General features: G+C 37.3%; 1 protein-coding gene across 1 annotated transcript in view; it reads right to left on the bottom strand.

Moving 5' to 3' along the window:
* Positions 1–16,588, bottom strand: part of ITGB8 (integrin subunit beta 8) — a gene marked incomplete at both ends in the record, with an annotated part of 90,314 nt that overhangs the window by 51,845 nt on the left and 21,881 nt on the right. The window contains one exon of the mRNA XM_082846035.1: positions 2,277–2,362. Within this exon, the coding sequence (XP_082702161.1) occupies positions 2,277–2,362 (86 nt within the window). The remainder of the gene's footprint in view (positions 1–2,276; positions 2,363–16,588) is intronic.

A 16,588-nucleotide genomic window follows, 5' to 3' on the forward strand; every position in this document is an offset into this window, starting at 1 on the left:
CTGTTAATGATATGGCCAGTGACTGAGTGCTAACATGGGTTGCTTCCCCTGACGTTGTATTCTTAACACAGGCAATTTTCTTAGTTTCCTAAGTCTGAATGAATTGCTCTAGAGTCTCACCATAGTTCTTATAGTAACTTAAGCAATGCCTGTGTGCTAAATGCCTTCCACATACAGTTTCATTTAAACTTCACAACAGTGTGTCATAGTTACAGTTATTATTTCCATTTTAGAGCTAGGGAAAACTGAGGCTCAGAGTGGGTAGGTTAACATGGCCAAGTTTACATAGTTGGAAATGGATGGCACTGGGATTTGAATCCAAGTTGATCGCATTTCAGAGCCTGCTTTGTCAACACATAAATTAGACTACCCTGCACCACATAGAAGAATATTTCGGGATGTGAACAGCCAAGTCATTTCTGGATGTTTTCTGAGATCCCCTTCTGAGGATTGGACCAACAGCAGACACCTCTGGAAGCCACCCTACGTTTCCTCCTTGGCTTACCTCCTTCCATTTGACCACCCATTCCTCTGAATACACAAAATCCCTCCTCCGTGGCAGGACTGACATTGCTACTCCCATAACTGTGACTCTCCAGACTTTTCATGCCAGTAGAGGTGTGAGGTGGAGAAGGGTGCTCTCTGGAAACTGACATTCTATATGGCTGGCATGTTGCATTTAGCTGGTAACTGGGTTTCTGAACCATCTTTTGAAAATCCCTCTAAACTATAGTCACTAAAGTTCTCAGGAGCTGAAGTTAAGTTGGCACAGTCTTCACAACTCTAATGATCTTCCTTGGTCATGCAGTAGAGGTCTAAAACGGAGTGTTGGGTGAGGGTCATGAAATATCAACATATCAACAAATGTAAAACATACCTGACAAGGAAAAACTGGAAGTAAACTTCAAACTCAAGGTTATAGAGATGCGGAAAGGGAGGCTCAGAGAAAAGAGTGAATTCTGTCTGGTCATTTGGATCATAGGAGGGAATGAGATTGGTCCTGGAAACTGTGGAATTGTCCTCTCTATGACATTGCCTGGCTCCATGGGTTCTGGCAAAGCACTGCCTAGTTTTGAGTGACATCTGATTTTCTGACCGATAAAGCCCAGAGTACGTCCAGGAAGCCTTTGGGCTGTCAGTAGGAGGGCTGCTTACTTCCAGAAGACATGACTACTGTTTCATGATCCCCTCCCCTGCCTTTTTCCTGACTTGTTGCATAGAAGAAAGTAATGTCCATCATCCTTTGCTACTTTTCATATTTCTGTTTCCTCTTGGGGGATGTATAAAAGGACAAGTAATAACAGGAGAGATTGGAAAGCTAATGGTAGATACAGTTTTTTCATCTAAATCAGAGGCTGCAAAAGCTAGAGATTTCTCTTCATGTCAAGCAAAAGGCCATTAAAGGTCTGTTTGTTTCAATTCTCAGGAACTACATAAATAATTGTAAAGTTACCTAGGTAATCTCATTAAAAAAAACCAAATTAGCAGTTGGCTTCCTCATTGAAACTTATTATATAAGGTAGTTTTGATTGAAAATTACCAACAAAAGAAAAACCTCAATACAAGTTTAGAGCCAAGAAGGAAGGAACACATTATAATCGTTTTACTATAAAGTTTGTTATTAGGATATGTTTCTCTTTATTTGACTATAAAAACACAAATTTTGAAGAATAAACATTTTCTGGTTATTCTCCATGTAACAGAATTTAATGTACACAATATTGCATGAATAGGGTCGCATGTCAAAGAAGAGCATCCCATTTTGCATAAGTAGCCAGTGAACTGATGTACAGTGTTATGAAATGGAGCAAATCACTTATCTCCAAGTATTTCAAATAAAAACAAATGAGATGGAACAATAAATTAGCTTGCTTTTCTTTAATAAGCAAGCACAAGACAACGATCCAACTTGGATATATAACCTAATGCCCCAAGCTGCAGCAAGAATTTCGCACAAAGCCTACTGACCTATCAAAAGTTACTATCCGTGTTTGCCAATTCTCTCTATAGAACAGATGGAAAACATAAAATGGTTTGCACTTCATTTCAAAATTACCATAATTTTCCTAATAAAAAGGTTATACTTATATTCAGCCAGATATGCTGTTTCCAAGCATGAAACCAAAGAAAATTTTCCTGATGCTCAGCAGTATCTTTCTTTTTCCTGATGCATCTTCAAGGCACAGAATATTAGGTCAGTGAAATCATGCTAGAAAGAAGGTCAACTTTAAGGAAAAGAGAAAAGAGCAAAAAAGGAAAGAAAGAAAAAGGCACACCTCTTGAGCACACCATCCACATTCCGGACCCAGCGCAAGGCACTTGGTGCAGGACACTGCATTCGAAGATGCACATCTATTGTCTTCTGTAATGGAGGATAAAATGAGGCATTACGGTTTACTCTGATATTGGGAAGTATGTGCAATTCTAGACCAAAATGTATTTTGAAAACTGACATAAGCTGACTCATAGTTTTAAGTACATGACATCAAAAATATATAATTTCTTTGGGAATTGTTAACCTGATCACTGCAATTAATATGTACCGTATTTTCTGGATAGCTATCATCTGGTTTTATAAAATTAGGGAAGAGAAGGTGATAAAAATATGACTTTAGGTTTTGGGGTTTCGTTTGAAACTCTGTTGCAATGGCAGAGGATCCTCCAAATATTTTAGTGTGCTAAAGTTTCACTGTAGTTCATATTATCTGAACCAATGAGGTGTTTTTGGATCTAGAATTTTTCTGTAAAAATAATCATATACAGACCTCAATCTCAACATGTAAATCCATATTGAGTCACAATGAATGAAGTTTCTGAGAAACATTCTTGATGGACATACACAGTAGTTCACTTGGTAATTCTGACTGCATTAATATTGATTATTTTGGCATGAAGGATATCAGAACCAGACAAAATGGCAATGATTCAGTATTTTAGAAGTAAAGTGGTTAAAATGAATGGGTTGTTTTAGTTAACCTAATTTAGTTTCTCTGACTGGACCACTTTAAGATTATGACCAATTCACTTTTCCATAGCTACCCACACTTGTCTGTTATGTGTTAATAACATAGTTGTGCCTGGATACTATTTACCTTTATCCTTCTAGCCACTGTCTACTTAGATCATTAAAAAGAGGCTCATATTACAGACTTAAACACATAAAATATAATAAAGAGAGAGTCATAAATTATTTTATCATGAGGTTTTAGTGGAACAATCACATGCTTCCCATACTCCATCCTTTACAATGAAATGTCCCAAGGACATGGGAAATCACAGCATTCTACCCATCTCACACGCACACAGTAAATAACATAGACATCCTGGCTTTAAGTAGTTCACAGTCCAGGTGAGGTGAAAACTGTATAAGAAAACAATAAAATACAGGGTGATAAACATAACAAAATATCACCAATGCACTATGGGAATATGGTGAGGATCTTCTCACTCTACTTAGAGGGAAGGGCAGGGGTCAGAGAAGAGGGCATGTTTACAGATGGCTCCCCAGAGGCAGTGATACCTAGTATGTCTCTTTGCCCTCTCATTTTGTTTCTTCTCATTTGTGTTCATCTCTTTTTAAAAAATGTAATAGGCATGAAAGAAGACTGTGTGTGTGCCCAATCACACATGTACATCGGAGTTTGAAAGGGGATAGAGTCTACAAAATCTCTAGCTATCCCCATCTAATTGGTTTCTCTTTTCCTTCTCTCTCAACTTGCCCCAACATTCTTGAAGACAGGCTTAAAACGGTTCTGACCTGGAGGTGGCATGGGATGGGTGTTGGCAGTGAAGAGAGAGGAATACAGAGAAGTAAACATAGCAGAGAGGTGCATTGGGATATTGGGAAGCATGTGCAATTCTAGACCAAAATGTATTTTGAAAACTGAAATAACTGGGGTGGTAGTGAGCACTCTTCCCTGTATTTCCCCAGACACCAATGAGTTAAGCTAAAAGCATTCTTCCCTAACATCTCATTGTTCTATTATCCATCTCTTCTGTCCCCTTCATCCTTTGTCCTTGGCTTTACATCAGCTTTTAAAATACACCATCCAAAACATCTTCCCTGATCTAGATGCACTGCACTGGGCTAGAATTTTCTTCACTGGCCTAGAATTCCAAGGACTAAAAAAACTAATGTTTGGGCTCTCTTTACTACAGTGTGGTCACCAACTATGAAGACTCCATAACCTAAAAATCTTCCATCTGGCTTATCCTCCAAAACTGTAAAACCTGCTTATTCCTAAAGTATTCAGAAGAGGAGTGACCTTTTTAGTTTCGTTCTCAGAAAGCAAATCAGTTTAGGTCTAGAAGTCAAGCACATTTGCAGACCTAACTTGACCTTTACCAACTCTTAAGCTTGACCCAGCTGGAAAATGGAATTAAGTCTATTTCAGATCAGAGTTGAGCAAGCCTTTCACTGAATAGGTAGGACTTTTGCTGTGGCAGTTAAGACTGCAGTCTCCTAGAAGGGAAGCTGCAGATTCTATGACTTTGGTCTTTGTTTCAAATGGTTGTCTGACTCTGTCTTAAGTTAACCTGGTTCAAGTTCAAGTCAGGCTCCTACGTCTATAGCACATGTAGTAAATAATGAATTTATAAGCAAACATCTGTTCTCTCTGAATCTTTTTTTTAAATTAATTAATTAATTGATTTTCAGTTGTGTTGGGTCTTTGTTGCTGCGTGTGCGCTTTCTTTAGTTGCGTTGAGTGGGGGCTGCTCTTCGTTGCAGTGCACGGGCTTCTCATTGCAGCTGTTTCTTTTGTTGTGGAGCATGGGCTCTAAGTACATGGGCTTCAGTAGTTGTGGCACGCGGGCTCAGTAGTTGTGTCACGTGGGCTCTAGAGCGCAGGCTCAGTAGTTGTGGTGCACGGGATTAGTTGCTCCGCGGCATGTGGGAACTTTCGAACCCGTGTCCCCTGCATTGGAAGGCGGATTCTTAACCACTGCGCCACCAGGGAAGCCCTGTTCTCTCTGAATTTTGCTTTCTGTTTTCTTTTAAAAGTTCTAGTGCCAACCTCTGTTCTCAAACTTCAGACACCTAAGGATGATGACCAAGGGACACAGAGACTTTGGTTCTGTTAATACTTCCCTGGTTCCAAGGCTGACATTTCTCAGTCTATTTAACTACAAGAAAAATGATCCTGTTTAGATGATATGTTTATTAATATTATTTTGAGGGTGTTTAATCTACAGAAGTGAAAGGAAGAAGAAAATGGACCAGGAAAAAAATAACCTAAAGACAGTAGAAATTTCAACGTTTAGCTTGGGATCTTTCCATAAGTCACGTGATCAGATCAAGTGAAAGTTCTAGGAAACATTTCTAATGTTTTTATGGTCTAAAGTCTACACCACAAAATTTCAACAAAATTTAAAGGATGTCCATAGTTATCTGGAAGAATGAACCGAAAACTGATAAAGATTATCATCCGTGGTATTTAGAATCAATCATTCTAGATCCTCCTGTTACTCCTAGAATGATTTGTAAAAAACGCAGAAATGCATTTTTTCCAGACAGCATCCTCTTCCTAATTGCATTTACTATACAAATTAAATTAAACTTGGATAATTATGTAAAATTGCTTCCTTTAAAAAAAAAACAAAATAAACACTGTTATAATGGATATGTATTCTACTTTGATAACAGTCAAAACCAGGCAAACTGAGTACATGTAGAATAAAGTTTGGAGTATAACTTCAGGGTTTCCTTGTTCTAGGTGTATATCATAGTCATGTAAATGTTACAGATATCTTCAAAATACATTACCTGATTACTGAAAGTTCTTGCATACACGACATTTAATGTGTTATCATTTGATATAAAAGTTAAAACAAAGAAATAGATTCGTGTTTTAATCACTTGTAATTATCTACTTATTCCAAGTTTTGACTGAGGAACTGTTTCGTAAAGGCCCCTACAAAAATATAGGAAGGGAGGAGGTGGTTTAGGTCTCCTTCTTTAAAAATCAGGCACAGGAAACAGAACCAAAGTCACAGTTAAATTTCAATAGGGATTAAGTAAAGGGGCAAGGGAGAAAAGGTGGAAGCATGGGAAGCTCTTTGGAAAAGATGGATCTGAGTAGGGAAACTTGGAAGAGCTTAGAAATGTATTACAAGGTTGGTTCAGTGGGTTGTGTAGGCTTCCTGGTGGAGAGGACTAGTGCCTGTGTTCTGGTGGATGAGGCTGGATCTTGGCTCTCTGGTGGGCAGGATCACATCCGGTGGTGTGTTTTGGGGTGTCTGTGGCCTTATTATGATTTTAGGCAGCCTCTCTGCTAATGGGTGGGGTTGTGTTCCTGTCTTGCTAGTTGTTTGGCATAGGGTGTCCAGCACTGTAGCTTGCTGGTCGTTGAGTGAAGCTGGGTCTTGGTGTTGAGATGGAGATGTCTGGGAGGTGTTTGCCGTTTTGATATTACATGGAGCTGGGAGGTCTCTTGTGGACCAGTGTCCTGAACTTGGCTCTCCCACTCAGAGGCACAGCCCTCATGCCTGGCTGGAGCACCAAGAGCCTTTCATCCACACGGCTCAGAATAAAAGGGAGAAAAAATAGAGAGAAAGAAGATAAAATAAAATAAAGTTATTAAAATAAAAAATAAAAAATTATTAAGAAAAAAAAATTTTTTTTAAGTAAAAAAAAAAGCAAAAAACCGGACGGACAGAACCCTAGGACAAATGGTGAAAGCAAAGCTATACAGATAAAATCTCACACAGAAGCATACACATACACACTCGCAAAAAGAGGGAAAGGGGAAAAAATAATATATCTTGCTCCCAAAGTCCACCTGCCCAGAGATAAACCCACGCACATATGGTCACCTTATCTTTGATAAAGGAGGCAAGAATATACAGTGGAGAAAAGACAGCCTCTTCAATAAGTGGTGCTGGGAAAACTGGACAGGTACATGTAAAAGTATGAAATTAGAACACTCCCTAACACCATACATTAAAATAAACTCAAAATGGATTAAAGACCTAAATGTAAGGCCAGACACTATCAAACTCTTAGAGGAAAACATAGACAGAAGACTCTATGACATAAATCACAGCAAGATCCTTTTTGACCCACCTCCTAGAGAAATGGAAATAAAAACAAAAATAAACAAATGGGACCTAATGAAACTTAAAAGCTTTTGCACAGCAAAGGAAACCATAAACAAGACCAAAAGACAACCCTCAGAATGGGAGAAAATATTTGCAAATGAAGCAACTGACAAAGGATTAATCTCCAAGATTTACAAGCAGCTGAATAACAAAAAAACAAACAACCCAATCCAAAAATGGGCAGAAGACCTAAGTAGACATTTCTCCAAAGAAGATATACAGACTGCCAACAAACACATGAAAGAATGCTCAACATCATTAATCATTAGAGAAATGCAAATCAAAACTACAATGCGATATCATCTCACACCGGTCAGAATGGCCATCATCAAAAAATCTAGAAACAATAAATGCTGGAGAGGGTGTGGAGAAAAGGGAACACTCTTGCACTATTAGTGGGAATGTGAATTGATACAGCCACTATGGAGAACAGTATGGAGGTTCCTTAAAAAACTAAAAATAGAACTACCATATGACCCAGCAGTCCCACTACTGGGCATATACCCTGAGAAAACCATAATTCAAAAAGAGTCATGTACCAAAATGTTCATTGCTGCCCTATTTACAATAGCCAGGACATGGAAGCAACCTAAGTATCCATCATCGGATGAATGGATAAAGAAGACGTGGCCCATATATACAATGGAATATTACTCAGCCATAAAAAGAAATGAAATTGAGATATTTGTAGTGAGGTGGATGGACCTAGAGCCTGTCATACGGAGTGAAGTAAGTCAGAAAGAGAAAAACAAATACCGTATGCTAACACATATATATGGAATCTAAGGGAAAAAAAGGTCATGAAGAACCTAGGGGTGAGATGGGAATAAAGTCACAGACGTACTAGAGAATGGACTTGAGGATATGGGGAGGGGGAAGGGTAAGCTGTCACAAAGTGAGAGAGTGGCATGGACATATATACACTACTAAACGTAAAATAGATAGCTAGTGGGAAGCAGCCGCATAGCATAGGGAGATCAACTCGGTGCTTTGTGACCACCTAGAGGGGTGGGATAGGGAGAGTGAGAGGGAGGGAGATGCAAGAGGGAAGAGATATGGGAACATATATGTATAACTGATTCACTTTGTTATAGAGCAGAAACTAACACACCATAGTAAAGCAATTATACTCCAATAAAAATGTTTAAAAAATTTTTATCTAGGTAACAAGAACTAATAATAGTAACTAATATTATATATAAAAAAAAGAAATGTATTACAAGGAAGTTAGTGCCTGAGGCAGTATCTCAAAACAGGGAGAGCAAAGAAATAATACAACTATTGGTATTTCTCTTTTTTCTTCTAGTTTTTTCCTTGGAGTTCACATAAATAATACAAAATTGAATTGTTCATTTATGTGTTCTTCATTTCCTCTTTTAATTAGTATTCAGAATACATGAAACATAATTTTACTTTTGAAATAGACAAAGCAGCAGATATAATTAAAATAATTATAATAATACATATGTGGCAAAACTTCAACTACTAAAATAATTTTTATGCAACAAATTCATAGTTCAAGTGTGCTCATATAGAATTAGTTGAAAAAATTCACTTTAATATTTGTAGTTTGTTACTAAACTATAATTCAGAAAATACTATTCTCCAGCAGCGGCATCTAGCCTAGATTGGCAAATTTTTCTCCTCTACCTCTAACATACTGCTTAATTTCTTTTGAACTTGTAGCAAATAAGCATTCAGCCCATATAAATGAAAATGAGTACCTTTATGGGGAAAACCATTTTGTCTAAATAATTTTGCCTCTACTTGCACTTGAAGAAACATACACCTACATTTATGTTTAGTGAAAAACACCTTGGCTTTCTTTCTTTCTTGTCTCCCTGTTAGTATTTCCAGTGATTAGGTTTGATAGTCTAAAGATGTATTTGGAGAAAAGGTGGTGGTATGATAATGTTCAATTCTTATATAGTGGCTCAGGAAAAAGGGTGAGGGGATTCTAAGAAAAAATAATTGTCTTAGATCCTCAGAGGAAGAACCTGAGAGAGATTCTTGGCAAGTGATTTTTGAGAAGGGAAGTGAGATGAGAAGGTCAGGACAAGGTGCTCAGCAAAGATGTTGGTGTAGTCCAAGTCTGATCTCAGTCTGATCCAACCCAGAAGTCATACCCAATTGACACCATGGAGTTGTCCCACCTTGAGGCAAGGGTGGTCTAACATTTATACCCTCATACCAGTCAGTCATTGGCTGCAGGCAGCCTGGAGGGCATAGGGTGGGGTCAGGGTAGGTTAAAGTCCCAGATATCTTTGAGCCATGTAGTTTGCTTTGGTGGAAGCCAGTTCTGAGAAGGTGGCATTTGTGAGCCATTAACAGCCAGAATTCACAGTAGCTGGGGATGGTGTGCCAACCTATAAAAGGATTCCAGATGGGGTGCCAGCAACATCTACTAAAATGATGTACCCCAGAGAGTGATAAATAATTAGAGTAGCAGGCAGAGATTGCTATTTGCCTGCCTGTTCTTTACTAAGAGTATCTTAGTTTTGCTGAAGATGGCATTGAGAAGAACTGGAACATCACACTTTCCAGCCTCACTTACATGGTCATATGACTAGTTGTGATGACTAGGATGAGGAGGCAGAAATTGCTGAATGGGGCTTCTGTCAAAGTTCTTCAAAAAGAGGGCTGATTCAGCTGGAAGGCCCCTTTTGTCTTATGCTTGTCCTGCTTCTTCCTGCCTGGAACATGGATGTGATGTCTCAAACAGCAGCAGCAATCTTCATACTTGAGGTAACCTTTTTCATAGAAGCCAATAGTAAAGATGGCAAAAGTAAAGAAGCCCAGGCTGCTCATCACTGTGGAGTTCCTGCCCCCTTTCTGGGTTGTCTCTCAGAACTGTTTCTGACATTAAGAGGAAAATTCACCCCCATCTTACTTAAGCCACTATTTTTAAAGGCCCTCTTACTAGCAGATGAACACAATGCCTCAGACAGTTTTTCATCTGAGATTCAAAAGATAAATTAATGAGATGTTCATAGCAGCAGCATTTACAGTTGCCAAGATATGGAAGGAACATAAGTGTCCGTCAATAGATGAATGGATATAGAAGATGTGGTATACACACACACACACACACACACACACACACACACACACACACAATGCAATATTACTCATCCATGAAAAAGAATGAAATTTTGCCATTTGCAACAACATGGATGGACTTGGAGGGTATTGTACTAAGTGAAATAAGTCAGAGAAAGACAAATACTGTATGATGTCACTTATATGTGGAATATATAAAATAAAACAAACTAGTGAATATAACAGAAAGGAAACAGACTCAGAGATATAGAGAACAAACTATTAGTTACCAGTGGAGAGAGAGAAGGGGGGAGGGGCAAGATATAGGTAGAGGATTAAGAATTACAAACTATTATGTATTAAAAAAAAAAGCTATAAAGATATATTGTACAACACAGGGAATATACCAGTATTTTACAATAACTATAAAAGGAATATAACCTTTAAAAATTGTAAATCACTCTGTTGTACACCAGTAACTTACAATATTGTATGTCAACTATATCTCAATGAAAAAATGAAAAAAAAATTAATAAGAGAAAGACTTGAGCAGAATTAATATAACTGCTTTTTTAGAAATGTTAAGCATAACATTACTTTATATGAAACAGATCATCCACCCTAAAGAGACTGTGTTTTTTCATGTTTTGCTATTCTTTGGAAAAGTAAGACTACTAGACTGTCAGTTCCTAGAAAACAAGTGCTTACATGTATTTTCTTTCTTTCCTCAGTGTCTGAGCCTAGCACCTGGTACACACTCAATTAATGTGGGATGAATAATTGATATTCTAAGTTGAGTTTGATTTGTCAATTTAATTTCTCAGGTCTTTCTAGCTCCTGAATATGCATTTTAAAATAATCTTTCTTTCCAAAACCTATTTATTGCAGAAGGCAATATAACTATGTTTACTTAATGTTTCACATCTGGATGACCTCATCTTGATATTTCCAAATGTGAAAAAAAACAAATATACCTATAGTGACAAATTTCTTTTTTTTTTAAACATCTTTATTGGAGTATAATTGCTTTACAGTGGTGTGTTAGTTTCTGCTTTATAACAAAGTGAATCAGTTATATATATACATATGTTCCCATATCTCTTCCCTCTTGCATCTCCCTCCCTCCCACCCTCCCTATCCCACCCCTCTAGGTGGTCACAAAGCACCGAGCTGATCTCCCTGTGCTATGCGGCTGCTTCCCACTAGCTATCTATTTTACGTTTAGTAGTGTATATATGTCCATGCCACTCTCTAGTCACAAATTTCTTTTCCTTACATTTGGTCTTCTGATATTGTACAGTTCCACTGATTTATTTTAAAGCAAGGCTAGTTTCTTTCTGAAGAACTCTGAATATGTGATGGAATGATACTGAATTGAAATAGCACTTTTGAATGCTATTTCATTTTATATTTATCAGATGCAAAATTACCAAATTCACTTTTTTTTTTCTTATTGTTGAGATCTAAATCAGATTCCATTTCAGCAAATGTTTTATGCCCCTATGAGGTTGAGTACCTTCTTACTGAGAGGAACTTCCTTATAATGCCAATGTTAGGAAATAGCATTAGTATCTTTTCTTCTTATTAACCAGGTGTATTAGACTTTTATTACATGTAATCCTCGTTTCAGGGACAAATTTCAACCTCCCTTGTTATATAGCAGAAAATCATGTGAGTACAATAGGGTTTTATGCTAGCATAAAGATTTTTGGAGCACAAACGGGGAAAATAAAGCCACTTTCAACACTGGGCAGGTTAAGAAATGTTAGGGCAATGCTTCACATTCCATTAGTCTGCCCTGCCCTGTTTGGGGCAATCCCAACATGAGTCAGTATTTAAAGTACGCTGGGATGGCATAAATCAAAAGTCTAGTTCATGATGGAATTTACAAGAAGAACCACTGTGAAGCCACTGATGACACTCATTTTTGTTGAAATGGGCCACATCAAGAAGGCTAGTCTGGAGGGGTCATATCAGAAACTTTTATTGTGACTCATTTACACACATTTTAACCAACTTTGCTTTGAAAAAGTTCTGATTGCAGGCCATCTTCGGTGATTGTGTAATTTATGCTCTATACCAGAACAATTTTAACTTGAAAGGGGGAACTATTAATTACACTGGTGAAACAGGTGTAAACTGAAACTCCTCAGGCAAGCTGAGGCCTCAGGTTACCCTAAATGCACAGTAGTTTGGTGTGTAGAACAAGAAATAAAAACAATACACAAGGCAGTCCGTGCTCAGGTGATAGAAAATGTACAAGGAGAAATAAAATACCATGAGTTATTATTATTTTTTATAGTGTGATCTATAAGCTTCATGTATTTGCATATCCAGTTCTCTCTTCAGGTTGAGAAGTTCTCAGCTATTATTTCTTTTTAAAAAAAAATTATTTTATTTATTTTTGGCTGCATTGGGTCTTCTTTACTGCACGCAGGCTCTCTCCAGTTGTGGCGAGTGGGCTTCCTTGTGGCGCACAGGCTTCTCACTGCGGTGGCTTCTCTTGTTGCAGAGAAGGGGCTCTAGGTGCTCAGACTTCAGTAGTTGTGGCACTCGGGCTCAGCAGTTGTGGCACGTGGGCTCAGTAGTTGTGGCTCCCGGGCTCTAGAGCGCAGGCTCAGTAGTTGTGGCGCACGCGCTTAGTTGCTCCGCGGCATGTGGGATCTTCCCAGACCAGGGCTCGAACCTGTGGCCCCTGCATTAGCAGGTGGATTCTTAACCACTGCGCCACCAGGGAAGCCCCCATGAGTTATTATTGATGAGGGAATCTCTTCACATTAAGGACAAACCATCAGGTTTGAAAGATAGGTAAAATGCAGAAATCTGGCTGAAATTTGTTTGATTGTTTTTTAGATTATATCTTCTTTGAAATGGGAAGGAGACAAAAGAGTATAAAGAGTACTTGTCATTTGCATTTGAAAATGACTTTGCAGTTCATATTATTTCCTAACAGTGAATTTTCTTTTGGTGGGCCAAGCAAGATAGTTCAACAAGATAGTTCAACAAGAAGAGGCTCAAATCAAGTTTTGCATTTACTCCTTTGCCTGTGCATATCAGTTTGTCTTCTGACATTCACTCACCTGGTGGGAATTTGTGACAAAGCGAGGGAAACTCAGGAAGAAAGGTGAGAGGCAAAAACACAGCATCTCTCAATATTGCTTTCCTACTTCAGACTTGGAACTTGAAAAAGGATCAAAATCTCAAGATTCAAGGAGGGCTCCAGAGGCCCCTCTGAGGCAAATTCTGGTTAAAGCTGCATTTGTCTAACTTGGAAAAGCAATATTAGTCATGTGCTTTGTGTCTTGTTTTAACTGGAACTTTTCCATACATTCCAACTGTCCTGTTTATGAGGCACACTCCCTTTTTATAAAAGCCAAAATATTCACCGGTTTCCCACTCTGTTCCTCTAAATAATGTTTTTTAATCTAACACACTAGAGTTCTAGGGGCTCTTCCTATTTTCCTCTCCAACCCTTGGCATGTATGAATTTCCTTTCTCCCCCCTAAAAAAAAAATCATAGTGCTATTCATGTCAAAACCCAAATGCCCCAGGATAGTAGGAATACATTTTTATCATTATATCTTTTAATCTTGAAGTCACGTTGCAGGTGTGCACTTGATTAGAGCAGCAGGGAAACACCCTGTATTATAAAGAATTTTATTCTAAGTAAAAAAATAAATTAAAACTCAAAGTGAATTTTAGTTAATTCAGCATTTGGTTTTCCTGTAATTACACTTCAAAGACCAAAAAGGTATCTATAGTTGACTCTGCCACTTGAAAATCAAACCTATATATATGATAGGGTAAAATTAGGGAAAAACCCCCAAATATTTATTAAGTGATTACTCTCATTTGGGCCCTGTCCCAAGCACTTTATATGTATTACCTCACTGAAAATTTATAAAAGTCCTATGAGGAAAGCACTACTAAGCCCATTTTAAAGATGAGGAACTAACTAAAACTCAGGCAAAGTCTCATCTCAAAGTCAGAGAGCTAGTAAGCACAGAGACCAAGTGTGAACCCAATTCTGACTACAAAGCCTCTTCTCTTAAACATTGTCCTGTATAGAACAGAGAAAAACATAAAGAAAGACAATTATACCGAAGTATGATTTAAAACCTAAAACCCTTGTTAATTAGTACTATTATTAATTCTTAAGTGATGACTCAATAATAATTTCCATGTAGCTGAAGACAATTCTTTCATACTAGTAGTATGTCATTACTTTTCCTATCATCAGTCCCACTCTAGAGATGAGGATGTTAGATTCTCCCCAGTAGGATTATTTTCTATCCTCAGTGCCAAAGACTTCCCTAAGTACTTCAGTGCCCTTTTCAAAATTCACTTTATTTCTAAGCACAAGGAAACTTTGAGTTTTAACACCAAAGCCCCAGCTTGAATGTCTTACCAAGTGCCTGAATCAGATTGGTTGGCACTTTTTCAGCAAGGGAGAGAGCTTCTCCTTTTACTACTGTGTTTCCCCAATATCTTGCCAGGGGACAGTTCTGGGCTGCATGCTAATTAGGCAGAAGCACTTGAAATGGTGTTTGCAGTTGCAGTTTCCATTTGTGAATTTCCAGTTCTGCCCTGGAAGCCAAATCTGGAACAGGGAAGCAAGCAACTTGTTCTTGTCCTAACTGCCTATTCTCAGACCTTGGCTTCATAATTTAACTTTGCTGAGGTTTTGCTTCCTTGCTGATGAGGTAGGGAAAATGCTCCTGCTCTTTATATGCTGTATTCATCTACTGTGTTGTGAAAACACTTTAAAAAGTAGAGTATGAGTTAAAATGACGATTGGTGGAAAACTTTTGCTTTATAGCGTGTAGAGTCCTGTTAGTTTATGCGGACATTTTAAGATGTAATTTATAATATGAAAGATGTGTTTTTAAAGGTCATCCACAACCCTATATGTTATATATATCAGTTACTCATCAGTTGTCTGTAATGCGGAATCATTCATTGTTTTATGTTTTAACCTTGTCAGCAAAGAAGTACAAACAAAGTTTTGCTGGGATGAAAGTGTTCTGTATGTTGTTTGTAGTGTTAGTTTCTCAGGTCTATACATCTGTCAAAAACTGTTCATTTGACACTTTAAATGATGTAAATTTTATCAGTAAGGTTGATTTATTGATGTAATATTTATCAATAAAGTTTATTTAAGATTAGCATTGTAAATTAACTTTGATAGAATATTATTTGTTAGATAAAGGACAATCAGAGCACAGTGGGGAAATATATTCCTTTCTTGAGAATATATATAAAAATATTAAATTACTTTATGTGGTTTTTAAAAAGTATGCCAATGACACATTATATAAATCTTTTGACTTACAGATCAATTTGTGGTTAACTAAAGTCATTTATCCCTATACTATATTTACCTGGTTTATATAACCTATTCAGATCGAGGGGTAAATTATTGTAATGCTCCTTCAAACAGATTGAGCTCAGCTGTGAGATGATAAAAATTTTTTTCAGGTTAAAAAATTATTTTTTATATTCTACTTGGAATTCCTTGCAAGGCTTCAGCAGCATGAAAAATTGAAAGGAGTGTGTACTAATACCAAGTGTAAGATTAAGTATCTTAGTAATTAGTATTAATATTAGCACTAATACTAATATAGTTTGAAGTACACATTAATAATATATTTTATAGTCCATTCTCTATAATAAAATCACTTCAATCTTCAAGCCAAAGATGATTCTAAATACTTCAGTGTCTCTTATAAAATTCATTTTACTTTTGGACTCAGGAAAAGGAAATTCTGAATTATAATTTTAAAATTTTCACCTTACTCTACCTTATAGGAATGAAATATAATATTCTATAACATTTAAATTACCTAAACTATTTCAACTAATTGCCCAGTTTACTTCCATTGGCTGGAATTTGACTAGGTACTTCTTGCTACATACATATATCAATGATCAGTACTTTACCTCATAATCTTCAAGGTGTACTTTCCAAGGACAAGGATATTCTCTTATAAAACCACTAAGAGTTGGTGAATTTAGGACATTTTATATTGATACTATAACACAAACTAATCTATAGTCCATATTGTCCTATGAAATTCTTGTTGCACAGTCTCCATATTTCCCCAAATGGTCCAGCTGTTGCTTCCACTTCATCAAAACTCAGCTTTATTAGAGTTTATCATTCTTTGGGTAAATCTTCAACCAATGCTTTAATCTTCTTGCTCTCACTAGCTGTTTGTAGGCTTCTCCCCCCATTCCCCCAGTCCCTGCCTCCCAAAACGTGTCAACTTCTATTCTTTCAAAGTTCACAGCTCTTATTTAATATGCTCCTCCCAATCTTTGTTATCATCACCAGACATTTTTCTACATTTTACAAAGTATTGTCTTGCTCATGATTTTCAGCTTACCCAATTCCATAAAATCACCCAAATCACCCCACATCTCACTACCTCCACCTTAGACAGAGTTGTTG

Source organism: Leucopleurus acutus (assembly GCF_964270905.1).
Source record: "Leucopleurus acutus genome assembly, chromosome: 9".
Classification (NCBI taxonomy): Eukaryota; Metazoa; Chordata; class Mammalia; order Artiodactyla; family Delphinidae; genus Leucopleurus; species Leucopleurus acutus.